We start from the raw sequence: 14,272 nt of genomic DNA, 5'->3' as shown, positions 1-14,272 counted from the left end.
ATATAGAACATAGGAGGAAATACTAATAAGGTATGTATACTAAAATCGTGAGTCATGTTACGTAATAACAGGCTAATCAGATATGAGATAATAACAATTCAAAGTAATTAACTATGAAAAGAAAATAACAAGTGGATCTATTGTTTAGGAAAATACTATTTACTTATTTAAGGGTTGTACTGGATAAATTGCAAAAAATAACTCTAACAGTTCAAATACTAAGAAATAAGCATACTGAATTTCATTTTTACCAAATAATTTAGGAAAGTGAATGGGTTATTTCCCTTGGCTATATATATAAGGTTCCCTTCCAGGGGTGAATGGGTTATTTCCCTTGGTTTTTAAAATAAAGTATATTACATATATATAAGGATCCCTTCCAGGGGCCCTATTATCGATTTTTTTCAACAATCTGAGTATGCCATGAGGTTTCCAAACATAAGTTCTACTCACGTGCCAAGTTTCATGAAAATCAATAAAACGATGTAGGAGGAGTTAGCTAACAACTCCACAAATACACCCACAGACAAGATTTCCCACATATGTAGTATATATATATATATATATATATATATATATATATATATATATATATATACACACACACACACACACATACTTATACATACAGACACATACATACATACATATGTGTATACACATGCACATTGACGCACACACATGCACACAAACAGACAAAAAGAACGCAGCTCTGATAATGGACAGAGTCAACGACTGTTGAAGAGTTTGCTAGAAGCAACGGAAATTTTAGAGAAAATAAATGAGTAAATGAGTGAAAGTCGAACTGGTGAGTGTGTTAATTAACGAGACGTTAAAATGGAATGACTCTCCCCAGACACAATAAAGTAAAAAAAAAAATAAAAATTCAGTTGCAAAAGACCACACCCTGATAACGAAGTTTTTTCTTTTTTAAATGATGATGGTGAGGGCAGTAATGGTGGTGGCAGTGGTGACCATTGTTGTCATTATAATTTTAATGTCCACTTTTCCGTGCTTGCATGGGTGAGACAGAATTTACTGAGGCTGATTTTCTACAGCTAAATGCCCTTTCTGTCATCAACTCTTACCAGTTTCCAAGCAAGACAGTATTTCCTCATAGCCAGGCAGTAGGTTTTTGTCTATCAAATCGACTCACAAGACTTTTAGTCAATCTGACACTGTTTGCAGAAGACACTTGCCCAAGGTACCATGCTGTGAGACTGTGAACTTGAAACCACATAGTTGGGAAAACAAACTTTTCAACCACACAGATCAGATAAGAACGCTACAAAATTCAAGACCTACATTGGAGTGTTGCTCACATGTATGAGACGGTGCTGCTGTTATTACAGACACATAATACCTATACTGCTCCCTCACATGTCTTTTCTTCAACTGCTACAACATCCTCTGTTCTTTTGAAGTACCTAACCACACACCGCCTTCTCCTGCAGTCAGCCCTACTGCATCTCCCCCCGCCCCCCACCAATGCTGTTCTACATACCTATCCAATCTTTACTGATTGCGTCCCTCTTTAATCCTTCCTTGTCTATATATTTCCCCACAAACATCAAACATTGGCTGAACATCAAATATGTCAACCTCACTAGTTAGAACGCACTCCCAAACTCCTTCCTACTACACACACACACACACACACACACCACTCACTGCATGCGCACACACTCACACACACACACACACACACACACACACACACACACTACAAGGATTATGGACTCTGCCACACCCACTCTTTGTGTTAATTAAACATATACAGGTTGACATTGTATTATATACATATATTCTACCTCACAAACACACACATATTCACACATGTAATCAGTCACACACACACACACACACACAGATGCATACACACTGAGAGGTACAGACATACAGTTTAATCACAGACATAGACATGCATATAACCAGTCACACGGACTTACATGCATACATAGTCTCACACACACACACACACACGTGCACACACACACTGAATCACCCAAATACACACATACAGTCACACATACCAAATACATATATGTACAGTCCATAATACACACACTCAATCACAAACACATGCACATCCACATGCATAAAGTTGGTTTCTCTCATACATACAGAGACATGCAGTCAGTTACACACACACACACACACACACACACACACACACACACACACACACTCCATAATAACAGAGAGATGTGGTGGGAGGTAATGATGTTCAGTGTAATCCCACTTTCTTCTCTGCCCCCCCCCCCCCACTGCTCCCTGTAAATGCACCAATTGTACCTAAATGTTGCGTTCATTTCAAAAAGACCAGCAATTAGTTAGGACACACCCATTACCACCACCACCACCATCACCATCACAGCCACCACCTTCCCCATCACAGCCACTGTTACTACTGTCAACCCCCCCCCCATCATCATCACCACTGTCTTATGTATTTGTTTTGCTAATTGGTAGGGGTGGAGAGGTGAGGCATGTTGCTTGTACTGCATATTAGCAGTGCTTTGGGAGTGAGGTGTGTGTGTGTGTGTGTGTGGGGGGTTCATGATGAAGTGTACTTGTTGTTTAATCCCATTTCAATATTGATTGAGCAGACCTGTGATCAAAGACATTCCAATGGTGACCGTCTTGTCATTTTCCCATGTGTAAGGAACCCAGTACTACATTTTCTAGCCATTCGAGTAACCCTGTAGTGTTTTTTTTTTTCTTTGTTGGTTTGTTGCATTGCGTTGTGTGGCCTGGTTGTAAGATGTGGTGATGTCTGCTGTTGTGAGGTGAGGTGAGATGTGTTGGTGTATAGTGTGGTGATGTTGTGATGTGGGCCAAGGATTTAAAAAAAATAAATTTTTCTATTGCCCACAAGGGGCTAAACATAGAGGGGACAATCAAGGACAGACAAAGGGATTAAGTCGATTACATCGACCCCAGTGCGTAACTGGTACTTAATTTATCGACCCCGAAAGGATGAAAGGCAAAGTCGACCTCGGCGGAATTTGAACTCAGAACGTAGCGGCAGACGAAATACTGCTAAGCATTTCACCCGGCCAAGGATTGGGGGAGGGGCTAGTTCTTAGTGTTGGATTGAAGGAGGAGATACAGAAGTGACATGAGGAGGAAATACACAAGAAGCGGTGACAGGAAGAGGAAGGGAAGGAGAAATGGAAAGGTGACAAGAAGAGAGAGATAGAGAAGAGTGACAGGAGGAGGTAGAGATATAGAGTTGCTTCTCTCAGGAGGAACAGATACCTTTGTAGCAGTAGAAGAGGCCAAGAGAAGACACAGCATGGTCGTGTACCAGTAGGCGATAATGTTTAGCCCAGCTATAACTGTCTTGATGTTACTTTAAACATTAAAGTTATTGCAGAATATCCTTTTCTACTCTAGGTACAAGGCCCAAAATTTTGGGGGAGCGGGGGGCCAGTCAATTAGATTGGCCCTGGCATGCAATTGGTACTTAATTTATTGACCTCGGTGGAATTTGAACTCAGAACATAAAGACAGATGAAATAAGGTTATTTAGATATTACTTCAAACATTAAACTGGCAGAATCATTAGCATGCTGAGCAAAATGCTCAGTAGCATTTTTGCCGGTCTTCATGTTCTGAGTTCAAATTCTGCTGAGATCAACTTTGCACTGGGGTTGATGTAATCGACTCACCCCCACCTCCTCTGAAATTGCTGGCCTTGAGCCAAAATTTGAAATTGATATTATTTCAAACATACTGCACTAGAGACAATGCTCTCCTCTGTGTCTTTTTCTTTTTTTTTAGGATAGTAGGGTGAAATTTAATAGAGGGATACTCTGTTACTATTTCTAGCTATGTGAGTGACCCCATAGAATCTTCCCTATTGGCTCATGCTGAACCAATAGGGAAGCTTCTCTTGTATCATGTTGGTGAGTGAATCTTTGGTAATCGATCAGGTGGCCTTGTATTCCAGGATTTTCGTGTGTCTAACAACAGTGCCATCTATTATTTGTGGCTAGTACTTCATCCATTCGCTGTCGTGTAACAACCACTTTCCCATGCTTGCATAAGTTTGACAGAAATTTGTTGAGGCAGATTTTCTATGTCACCAAATCCTCACCTGTTTCCAAGCAAGATAATATTTGCCATGGCTAGACATTGTCCTTTTATAGAAGACTGGAAACGAACAATCTCATTTATATGATGGGGATGCTCATTTACAACCAACATGTGATGGCTAGACAAGGACACACACACACACACATACACACACACAATGGGCTTCTTTTAGTTTCTGTCTGTCAATCCACTCATAAGGGTTTGGTTGTCCTAGGGCTATAGCAGAAGGCACTTGCCCAAGATGCTGCACAGTGGGACTGAACCTAAGACCATATGGCTGGGAAGCAAGCTTCTTAACCACACAGCAACGGTTGCACCTATTAGCTTTCATTGTGTGTCTCAATCTTTTTTAAATGGTGATCAGGTGATCAAGATTGAAGTATTTCCTGATTATGGGTTTTGGCTGTGTGAGGGATGTAGATTGACATGCCTAGGAGAACTGGAGGGGGTCAAAGGGGAGCCTTTCATGAGCTGGTATAGAACTGGTGAAACTTCTGTCAGTTGGGTGACTTGAAGTCCTATGGGGCTCAGGTTGTTGTTGTTGCTGCTGCTGCTGTTGTGCCGCAGGTTAGTCCTGATCAAACTGTCCTATGGTACATTGTTACTAAACTATAAGGCATAATCCTCAGATCCATCTTCCCATATATGCCATGTCCCTGTCTAACTCAGAGGTTCTCAACTGGGGTCCACATGACCCTTAGGGCCCCATATAAATTTTGTTGTTTAAGTCAGAGGTTTTCAAACTGTGGTCCACGGACCACAGGGGGTCCGTGGACAGCAAATACTTTTTATGAGCAATTTGATTTTATATATGTTTTTTAATCGAAATCTTTTAATTAACAATAAACCTATTTGTTAAATACTATTAAATAAATAAATGTAAAAATATATGTTATTTTAAGCAAATATTTATGTATAAATTTCATAAGCGTTTATAAGGGGGTCCCTAAGGTAAAGCCTGAAATATAAAGGGGTCCGCAAGTCAAAAAGTTTGAAAACCCCTGGTTTAAGTCTATATGTGTGTTATATTTCAACAGTTCACGAAATATTTTAACAATCTTTTATACAATTCTTAATGATATTTAATTATAATATTATAAAGGGGTTATTTTTAAACAAGACTGGCTCCTATATCGATGGCACATAAAAAGCACTATTTGAGCATGTTTGATGCCAGTGTTGCTGACTGGCCCCTGTGCTAGTAGCATGTAAAAAGCACCCACTTCACTCTCGGAGTGGTTGGCATTAGGAAGGGCATCCAGCTGTAGAAACCTTGCCAGATCGGACTGGAGCCTGGTGTAGCCTCCTGGCTTACCAGTCCTCAGTCAAATGGTCCAACCCATGCCAGCATGGAAAGTAGACGTTAAATAATGATGATTGAAATCGTAGTTGTGGCCGGTGCCGATGATATGTAATGGCTTCTGTGTCAGTGACACATAAAAGCACTTGTGCTGGCGACATGTAAAAGCACCCATGTTGGTGATACATAAAAGGCATCCACTACACTCTCGGGATGGTTGGTGTTAGGAAGGGCATTCAGCCATGTAATAACCAAGCCAAATTCAAACTGGAACCTGGTGCAGCCCTCCAGCTTACCAGTTCCAGTCAAGCCATCTAACCCATGCCAGCATGGAAAGCAGATGTTTTATGATGATGATGATGATGATGATGATGATGATGATGAATGGGTATGTGGGTCCAGTAGAATAAAATAGGAATCAAAGGGCGCCATAGATAAAAAATGGTTGAGAATTACTGGTCCAGTTGACAACAGTACTGCACATTCAAGCATGTGGTGACGAATTTTATGGATATACCGTTTGATGGTTTGCACATATTGCCCTCAGGCCACCCACAGCACAGATAGGCAAGGTGGACATGGTCAGAGTACAACAGTTGCTGTTTCTCTGCACATAATGCTGGTAGTGTGCATCCTGGGACTGTGTGTGTGTAAGGTTGGAAAGGGAAGTGAGGCCAGTGATGTTGCTGCTGCTATTTCTATGTGCATGTGGTTTTTATGTTTGTCTGGGCAGAGTGGGAATTGTGAAATAGTAGTAGCAGTAGCAGTAGTAGTAGTGCTGGGTGGGGGCATGATTGTGTTCATTGAAGCTTACTGCAGCAGCAACCATCCGTGTCCTCTCTCGTATCCAGATGCTCTTTCAGTTGTAGTACTTTTGTTCGCTACTTGAGATGGTATGAGGGTGTGGTCTGTGTACAAGCTAATATACTGTGGACTGAGTTATGTTGTATTTTCTTCTTGATAGTATGTTTTGGTTTGTTTTTGTTATGGTTAGACTGGTGGCCCATGTAGGGCTGGTACAACCCATGATGCATCAGATATATTGGTTTGCCAGCTTGACTGTGTGGTTAAGAAGATTATTTTGCAGTCCTGTGGTTTCAGGTTCAGTCTCATTGCATGGCACCTTGGGCAAGTGTCTTCCACTGTAGCCCCTAGGTCGATCAGTGCCTTGTGAGTGACTTCAGAAGATAGAAACTGTGTTGAAGCGAGCTGGCAGAAATGTTAGCACGCCGGGCGAAATGCTTAGCTGTATTTCGTCTGCCGTTACGTTCAAATTCCACCGAGGTCGACTTTGCCTTTCATCCTTTCAGGGTCGATTAAATAAGTACCAGTTACACACTGGGGTCGGTATAATCGACTTAATCCCTTTGTCTGTCCTTGTTTGTCCCCTCTATGTTTAGCCCCTTGTGGGCAATAAAGAAATAAGAAACTGTGTGGAAGCCCGCCACACACACACACACATTTGTATGTGTGTGTGTCTTTATGTCTGTGTTTGATCCCCCCCCCTACCACTACTTTACAACTGGTGCTGTTTTTCTTCCATCCCTGTAACTTAGTGGTTCAGCAAAAGAGGTAAATAGAATAAGTAGCAGAATTAACAAAAAAGGTACTGGGGATGATTAGTTCAGCTAAAACTCTCCAAAGTGGTGCCCCAGCATGGCTGCTGTCCAATGACTGGAACAAGTTAAACATAAACACCACTGCTATTGTATCTTTCTATTCAGCAAACATAGTTGTTGTGATTGCTATGAGTATGTTTTTGCATCATTTCCTTTTCTTCGCCGTGAACATTGTGAAGGAGTTGCATGTGTGCTAAGTAGCTTGCTTACCAACCTCATGGTTCCGGGTTCAGTCCCACTGTGTGGCAGCTTGGGCAAGTGTCTTCTACTATAGCCTCGGGCTGACCAAAGCCTTGTAGGTGGATTTGGTAGGTGGAAACTGAAAGAAGCCCATCGTATATAGCAGCAGTTCATCCATCTCTGTGTTCTGAGTTCAAATTCCACCAAGGTTAACTTTGCCTTTCATCCCTTCAGGGTCGATAAAATAAATACCAGTTGAGCACTGGGGTCAATTTACTAGACTTGCCCCTCCTCCCGAAACTACTGGTCTTGTGCCAAAATTGGAAACCAACATAATTATGTATGTCTATGTATGTATGCAGCATACCGTACAGATGTATCTACATCTCTCCATCCATCCATTCACTCAAAGAAAAGAACTAAATGACTCTAGGCTGTGTAAATTGATGTAGATATAGGCTACTATCTGTTATGGATAAGGGATGGGTGTGATGGGTCCCCATTGAAATATTGGGGAATTTCAATCAGGATCAACTCCCAGTCCCTGCCCGACCAATGCACGAGGAACAATTGCTGACCGTCTCCACCAACCAGAGACATTAAATTCTTTTCTTTTCTAACCTACTGACATATACAGTCACCCAGATAGCTGATGGAACAAAAACCATGGCTCAGGAGGGGATGCTGTCCCTGTTTAATTCACATAAACTAATATGTATTAGACTCTATGCACTTCCACCATAATGCAGTTGTGTGTGTGTGTTTTTGTGCATGCGTGGTGTGGTGTGTGTGTGTGTGTGTGTGGTAGAATCTTCAGCCAATGAAGCACAACATTGAACATATGCAATCCACATCAAAACTGCTAAAACACAATGATGTGTCTGTTTCTGCCGGCATTACTCCCTCACCTCATCCCCACCACCACCACCACCAACATCATCACCACCATCACCATCACCACTGCTGTTCTGGTCCAGTGGACCTTAAAAAAAGGGTTCAGCTTTGTAATCTGTTTTGACAGTTAGTGTGTTTGTGTGTGTGTGTGTGTGTGTGGGGGGGGGGTGAGCCTACTTCCCCCCTTCACTTTCTTTCATCCTTTGATCCCTCGTATGTAACCATCTGTGTAATTTGATGGACAGGTATGTGGTGGTTGTGGTTATTGATGTGGCGGCTGTGGTTGATGTGGTAGTGGTGATTATGTGGTTGTGGTGGGCATGGCTGTAGGGGGATGAAGACGAACATGATGATGATGATGACGACGATGATGACAATGATGATGATGGTAGTCATAGCTGTAAGGATTTATGATGATGTTGGTGATGGTCATTAGCAATTGACAACTATAGTAGTGATGGTCATGGCTTTATAGGTTGATTAAGATGATGATGATGATAGTGGTGATTATGATGATGATGATGATGATGATGACAATGATGGTGATGATGGTGATGATAGAACAATTTGTTATTGGCCAACTCAATCCTTTTTTTGTTGTGTGTGTGTTGGGTTTAAGATGTGTATGCATGTGTGAGTCTGTACTGTAGTATGTGTGTGTGTGTGTTTGGTACCTTGTGTTCGTGCGTGTGTCTGTATACTATAATGTGTGTTTGGTACCATTGTATATGTGTGTGTGTATGTTTGGTACCTTATGTTTGTGTGTGTGTCTGTATATTGTAGAGCGTTTGATGCCATTGTGTGTGTGTGTGTGTGTGTGTTTAGTACCTTGTGTTTGTGTGTGTGTCTGTATACTGTAGAGTGCGTTTGATGCTATTGTATGTGTGTGTGTGTGTGTTTGGCACCTTGTGTCTGTGTCTGTTTACTGTAGAGTGTGTTTGGTGCCATTGTATGTCTGTGTGTGTGTGTGTGTGTGTGTCTATATTACAATGTGCATTTTGTACCAATACATGCCTCTGTGTGTATGTGTATAGACTGTAGTGTGTGTTTGTACCTATATATGTATATCTGTGTTCATGTGTGAGTATCTACATTGCAGTAAGCGTATGTGTGTGTACATACACATGTTGTATGTATTACACATTTAACATCACCTCGCACTCGGATGTTGTATATTTTTTATACTTTTTCTAGCCATGCTGGAGCACAGCATTTCTAATGCAAAGCCAGAACTCCAAGATCTGGAATTATCCAGTAATTTTTGCTAGTTTATTTTGTTTTCTTCATCTTCGCTCCTGTGTGGTATATGAACATTTTAGTGTGGTTTAGAGTCAAGATTTGTATGCTATTTTCAGCATGGCGGTATCTCTTAGATACCCTAAAATATAATTTTAATATATATATATATATATATATATAGGTGCAGGAGCACCAGTATATATATAACCGCAGGAGTGGCTGTGTGGTAAGTAGCTTGCTTACCAACCACATGGTCCCGGATTCAGTCCCACTGCATGGCACCTTGGGCAAGTGTCTTCTACTATAGCCTCGGGCCAACCAAAGCTTTGTATCTTAGGATCTATTGCCAGTTTTGTAGCTATTTCAGCGTCTATGTCCTCTTCCTCCAGTATGTCTTTCATCTCTGATCCATTTATATGGAGTTAATTTGATTAACTGAAATCAACCCAATTGAAATTCGAGTTTTCCATATATACAGTAACATCTGTTTCGTTAGTCAACCATTTTACAAAACAAATGATTGATTGACAAAACGGGTGCTGATGCACATATGGACACTTCCTAGTTTTAATCAGTTTGGTTTGAGCTAACCAAATTGAATAACCTATATCCTACATCTGGTATTGTAGTTTTTCTCCTGTTTATTGCCATTAAAAAAAAGGAAAGGTGTTGGTGACATAAAATATAAATGTCAGTAGTAATTACAAATGAAACTAGTAATTAAAAATGCTATTATTAAATGTATTTAAGATATAATTAGTAAGATAAAAGAAATATAATGCAAATCCATTATTGATTGGGATCATATACTGACCCTATGAATGTATTTTGTAAGCATTCTACCTCTTATTTTAATTTGATTTTGTGATGTTTGCAGTATGGCAAGGTGCTTGACCTGGGTTCAGATCTTAGCAGGAACCAAATCATCTGATATGCTTTTAAGGTCTTTGAGGAAAGCTTGGAAATTACATGATCTTATTTGCTTTGCTTAGCATTTATTTTTTTATCTTTAATCTTTTACTTGTTTCACTCATTAGACTTTGGCCATACTGGGGCACAGCCTTGAATTTTTTTAGTTGCATGAATGAATTGACCCCAGTGCTTATTTTTTTTTATAGCCTTGTACTTATTCTATCAGTCATTTTTGCGGAACTGCTAAATTACAGGGACTCAAACACATCAACACTGGTTGTCAAGCGGTGGGGGTGGGGCAAACACAGACACAAAAACACACACACATAGATATATATATAAAAGGCTTCTTTCAGTTTCCATCTACCAAATCCACTCACAAGGCTTTGGTCGGCCCGAGGCTATAGTAGAAGACACATGCCCAAGGTGCCACACAGTGAGACTGAACCTGGAACTATGTGGTTGATAAGCAAGCTTCTTACCACACAGTCACGCCTGTGTCTGTGCATGAATAAAAAGAAATATCTTTGTTATTTTGGTATTGAATTTGAAATGTTTTTATTGAGTAATTTTTGTTGTTGTCTTGTATTGTAGGTGTGGAGGAGATGGACAGTGGAGAGGAGGAAGAAGAGGAGGTGCCCATGGTTTCCATCGGAGACATGCGTATTCCTCTACATGAAGTTACTGACAACATGGTGACCCAAATGACAGCTGAAGAGAAAGAGAATTATATCCGACTCGGACAAGAGCTTTATCAACATCTCTATGAATGAGAACCACAGCAATGGACGAGTGGGTTTTTTTTGGGGGCCTCTAGGGACTACGGGATGGTTGTTGGTTGTGTTGATGGGGGGTGGGGGTGGAGTGGGGGGGGGTGTACCAGTGAGATGTGCAGATCGACTGGGTGAGATGTTTCAAAATTGGCCTCAAGGCCTAGCCTAGCCTTAGCCTTAGTAAGTCTGTAGCAGAGTAGCAAGCAAGTGGTCATCGATGACATAGAACTAGACAAGATGTTCTACAATATCCAGTTAATGGTCTCTGATTCTTGAGAGCAAATCCTGACAGCGTCGCCTTCATGTTTCCATTCCTCTAGATTCACAAAATACATACCGCAGTCATTGTTAAGGCGGGTTTAATTCCTTCCCCTTGCTCCCATTGTAAAATTGGCTCTTCACCTGTTCAGATGACCTACCATTACCAACACCACTACCATTACCACTACCATTACCACTACCATCATAAATATCATGATCATGATCCTTGTCATTGTCATTATGCAGATGCTGTAGTGAGTGCTAAGTTCTCAGAGAGCCAAACTTGGTGTCACAGTTTCAATTCTCTACTGAAACTACTTCACTTCACTTCATTTACAAAGGTAATCGTTATTATTACACTTCTGATTCTTTATGTTCTGAGGTCAACTTTGTCTTTCATCTTTCTTAGGTCTATAAAATAAAATACCAGTTAAGTACTGAGGTTCATGTAACCAACTAATGCCCTTCCTCTCAAAATTTGATGGCTTTATGCTTAAATTAGAAACTATTATTATTATTATTATTATTATTCTTGTTATTATTTTATTATTATTATTATTATTATTGGCGAGGTGGCAGAATTGTTAACATGCTGGACAAAATGCTTATTGGTATTTTTTTTTTATGTTCTGAGTTCAAATTCTGCCAAGGTTGAATTAGCCTTTCATCATTTTGGGGTTGATAAATTAAGTACCTTGTTGAACACTTGGGTTGACACAATTAACTACCCTACCACAAATTTCAGACCTTGTGCCTAAAGTAAAAAGAATTATTATCATTATTATTATTATTATTATTATTATTATTATTATTATTATTATTATTATTATTATTATTATTATTATTATTATTATTATTATTATTAAGGTGGCAAGCTGGCTGAGTCATGGGGCAAAATACTTAGCGGCATTTCACCTGTCTTTGTGTTCTGAGTTGAAATTCAATTTCGGTGTTAATAAAATAAGTACCAGTTACGCACTGGGGTTGATGTAATTGACTTACACCCTCCCCCAAACATGCTGGCCTTGTGCCAAAATTTGAAACCATTATTATTATTGAGTGAGAGCAGTGCATGCCATCAAAATGACTCAAATATATGAAGCCCAATATACCCATCATGGCTATCCATCACATAAGGGTACACCAGGTACATGCATCACTATCAAATAAAGGCAACATGGTGATCTCATATCAAGATAAACAGATCATGACCTTGCAGGTGGGGCCCAGTTAGAATTTCCCTCATGTCAAGTGGCCCATGACTAAGGATTGTTTAAGGCTGTTGAACGAAACACCCATGTTTCCAGAGATGAATTATTCAAACCCCAAAAGAATTCCTCTCAATAAAAGCTCCCTGAATAAGGATTGTTTAAAGATGTTGAACGAAACACCCATGTTTCCAGAGGTGAATTATTCAAACCCCAAAAGAAGTCCTCTCAACATGTGGCTCTGATGCTCCCCTACTACTCCTGCTCATGATCTAATATGCACATATCATCAGCCACTAAGGGGCATGCTCAGCTGGTGAAGGTCAAACAATTGACAAGCAAGTCTATGGTAGACAAAACATGTACATGATAACACTTCCAATCAGTTAAGATCAGAAACCATGAGAGCCACTGCCTGGGACTGCATTAGGGCATTTATTATTATTATTATTATTAATTTTATTATTGGACAAAATACCTTGAGATATTTCTTCTGGCTGTTTTACTTGGTGAGCACAAATCTTGTGTTAAGGTCAGTTTTTGCCTTTCATCCTTTTGGGGTCAGTAAGATAAAGGTCCAGTCAAGTACTGAGTTGATTTAATCAGACAGCTCCCTCCCCCATGTTCCAACATTAGAGGCACTCATTATTATTATTATTATTATTATGAGTTGGGGAAAGTGCTGGACAAAATAACAGTTGACAGCAGAATTGGAAGAGTGCTGGAAAAAAAAAAAAATCCACCTTGTGGTATTTATGGCCCTTTACATTCCTGAGTTTGAATTTGGCTGAGATCACCTCTGCCTTTCATCCTTCTGGGGTCAATAAGTTAAACTAATACCACTCAAATATTGGGACTGATTTAATCAACTATATGCCTCTGACCCCAAATTTGTGGCCTTGTGCCTGAACTAGAAACAATTATTATTGTTATAGAAGAGCCCACCATTACTAGAACCCTCTTCATTTATCATATCACAAGACAGACCCCTTTTTTCCTCTGGTGATGAAATGCACATCCCCCCACTCCTCTTTTCTTCATTGATCTTTTCATCAGAATCATTTAAAAAAGAAGAAACAACAAGAACAATAAACATCTGTATTCTTTTTATTCGTTGGTTTCATTGTTTTATTTCCATAGAATTTATTTTACTGGCCATCATCATCATCATCATCATCATCATCGTCATCATTTTAACGTCCGTTTTCCATGGTTGCATGGATTGGATGATTTGACAGGAAGCTGGCCAGCGAGAGAGCTGCCCAGGCTCCAGTTGTCTGTTTTGACGTGGTTTCTACAGCTGGATGCCCTTCCTAACGCCAACCACTCCGAGAGTGTAGTGGGTGCTTTTACGTGCCACAGGCACGAAGGCCAGTCAGGCGGTACTGGCAACGGCCACGCTCGAACTGGTGTATTTTACGTGCCACCTGCACAGAATCCAGTCCAGCAGTACTGGCAACGAACTCGCTCGAATGTCTTTTCACGTGCCAGGAAGGCGACGTTGGTAACGATCATGCTGAAATGGTGCTATTTACGTATACAGTTAATGTCTCAATGCATATCTGTGAATGTATACTTGTTTGTGCATAGCTTAATCAGGAATTTTAAATGAACACTCAAAGTGTAAATATTATTATTAAATATCATGTACTAAACATTTCTCAGACATAGCTGTGTGGAAAGAAGTTTGCTTCCCAACTACATGGTTCCAGGTTCAGTCCCACTCTGTGATATCTTGGGCAACTGAAAGAAACCTGTCATATATATATGCATACGTACATACGT

At 40.2% G+C, this 14,272-nt stretch overlaps 1 protein-coding gene across 1 annotated transcript in view; it reads left to right on the top strand.

The window, feature by feature from the left end:
- The window catches only part of LOC106883880 (general transcription factor IIE subunit 1), a 50,546-nt gene extending 36,949 nt beyond the window's left edge, over positions 1-13,597 (top strand). Inside the window, exon 5 of the mRNA XM_014935021.3 lies at positions 10,840-13,597. Coding sequence (XP_014790507.2) covers positions 10,840-11,018 — 179 coding nt within the window. The 3' untranslated portion in view covers positions 11,019-13,597. The remainder of the gene's footprint in view (positions 1-10,839) is intronic.
- The last annotated feature ends 675 nt before the right edge of the window (positions 13,598-14,272 follow it).

Source organism: Octopus bimaculoides, chromosome 2, assembly GCF_046866305.1.
Source record: "Octopus bimaculoides isolate indiv1 chromosome 2, ASM4686630v1, whole genome shotgun sequence".
NCBI classification, from domain to species: domain Eukaryota; kingdom Metazoa; phylum Mollusca; class Cephalopoda; order Octopoda; family Octopodidae; genus Octopus; species Octopus bimaculoides.
This window is presented reverse-complemented; position numbering and strand designations above follow the sequence as displayed.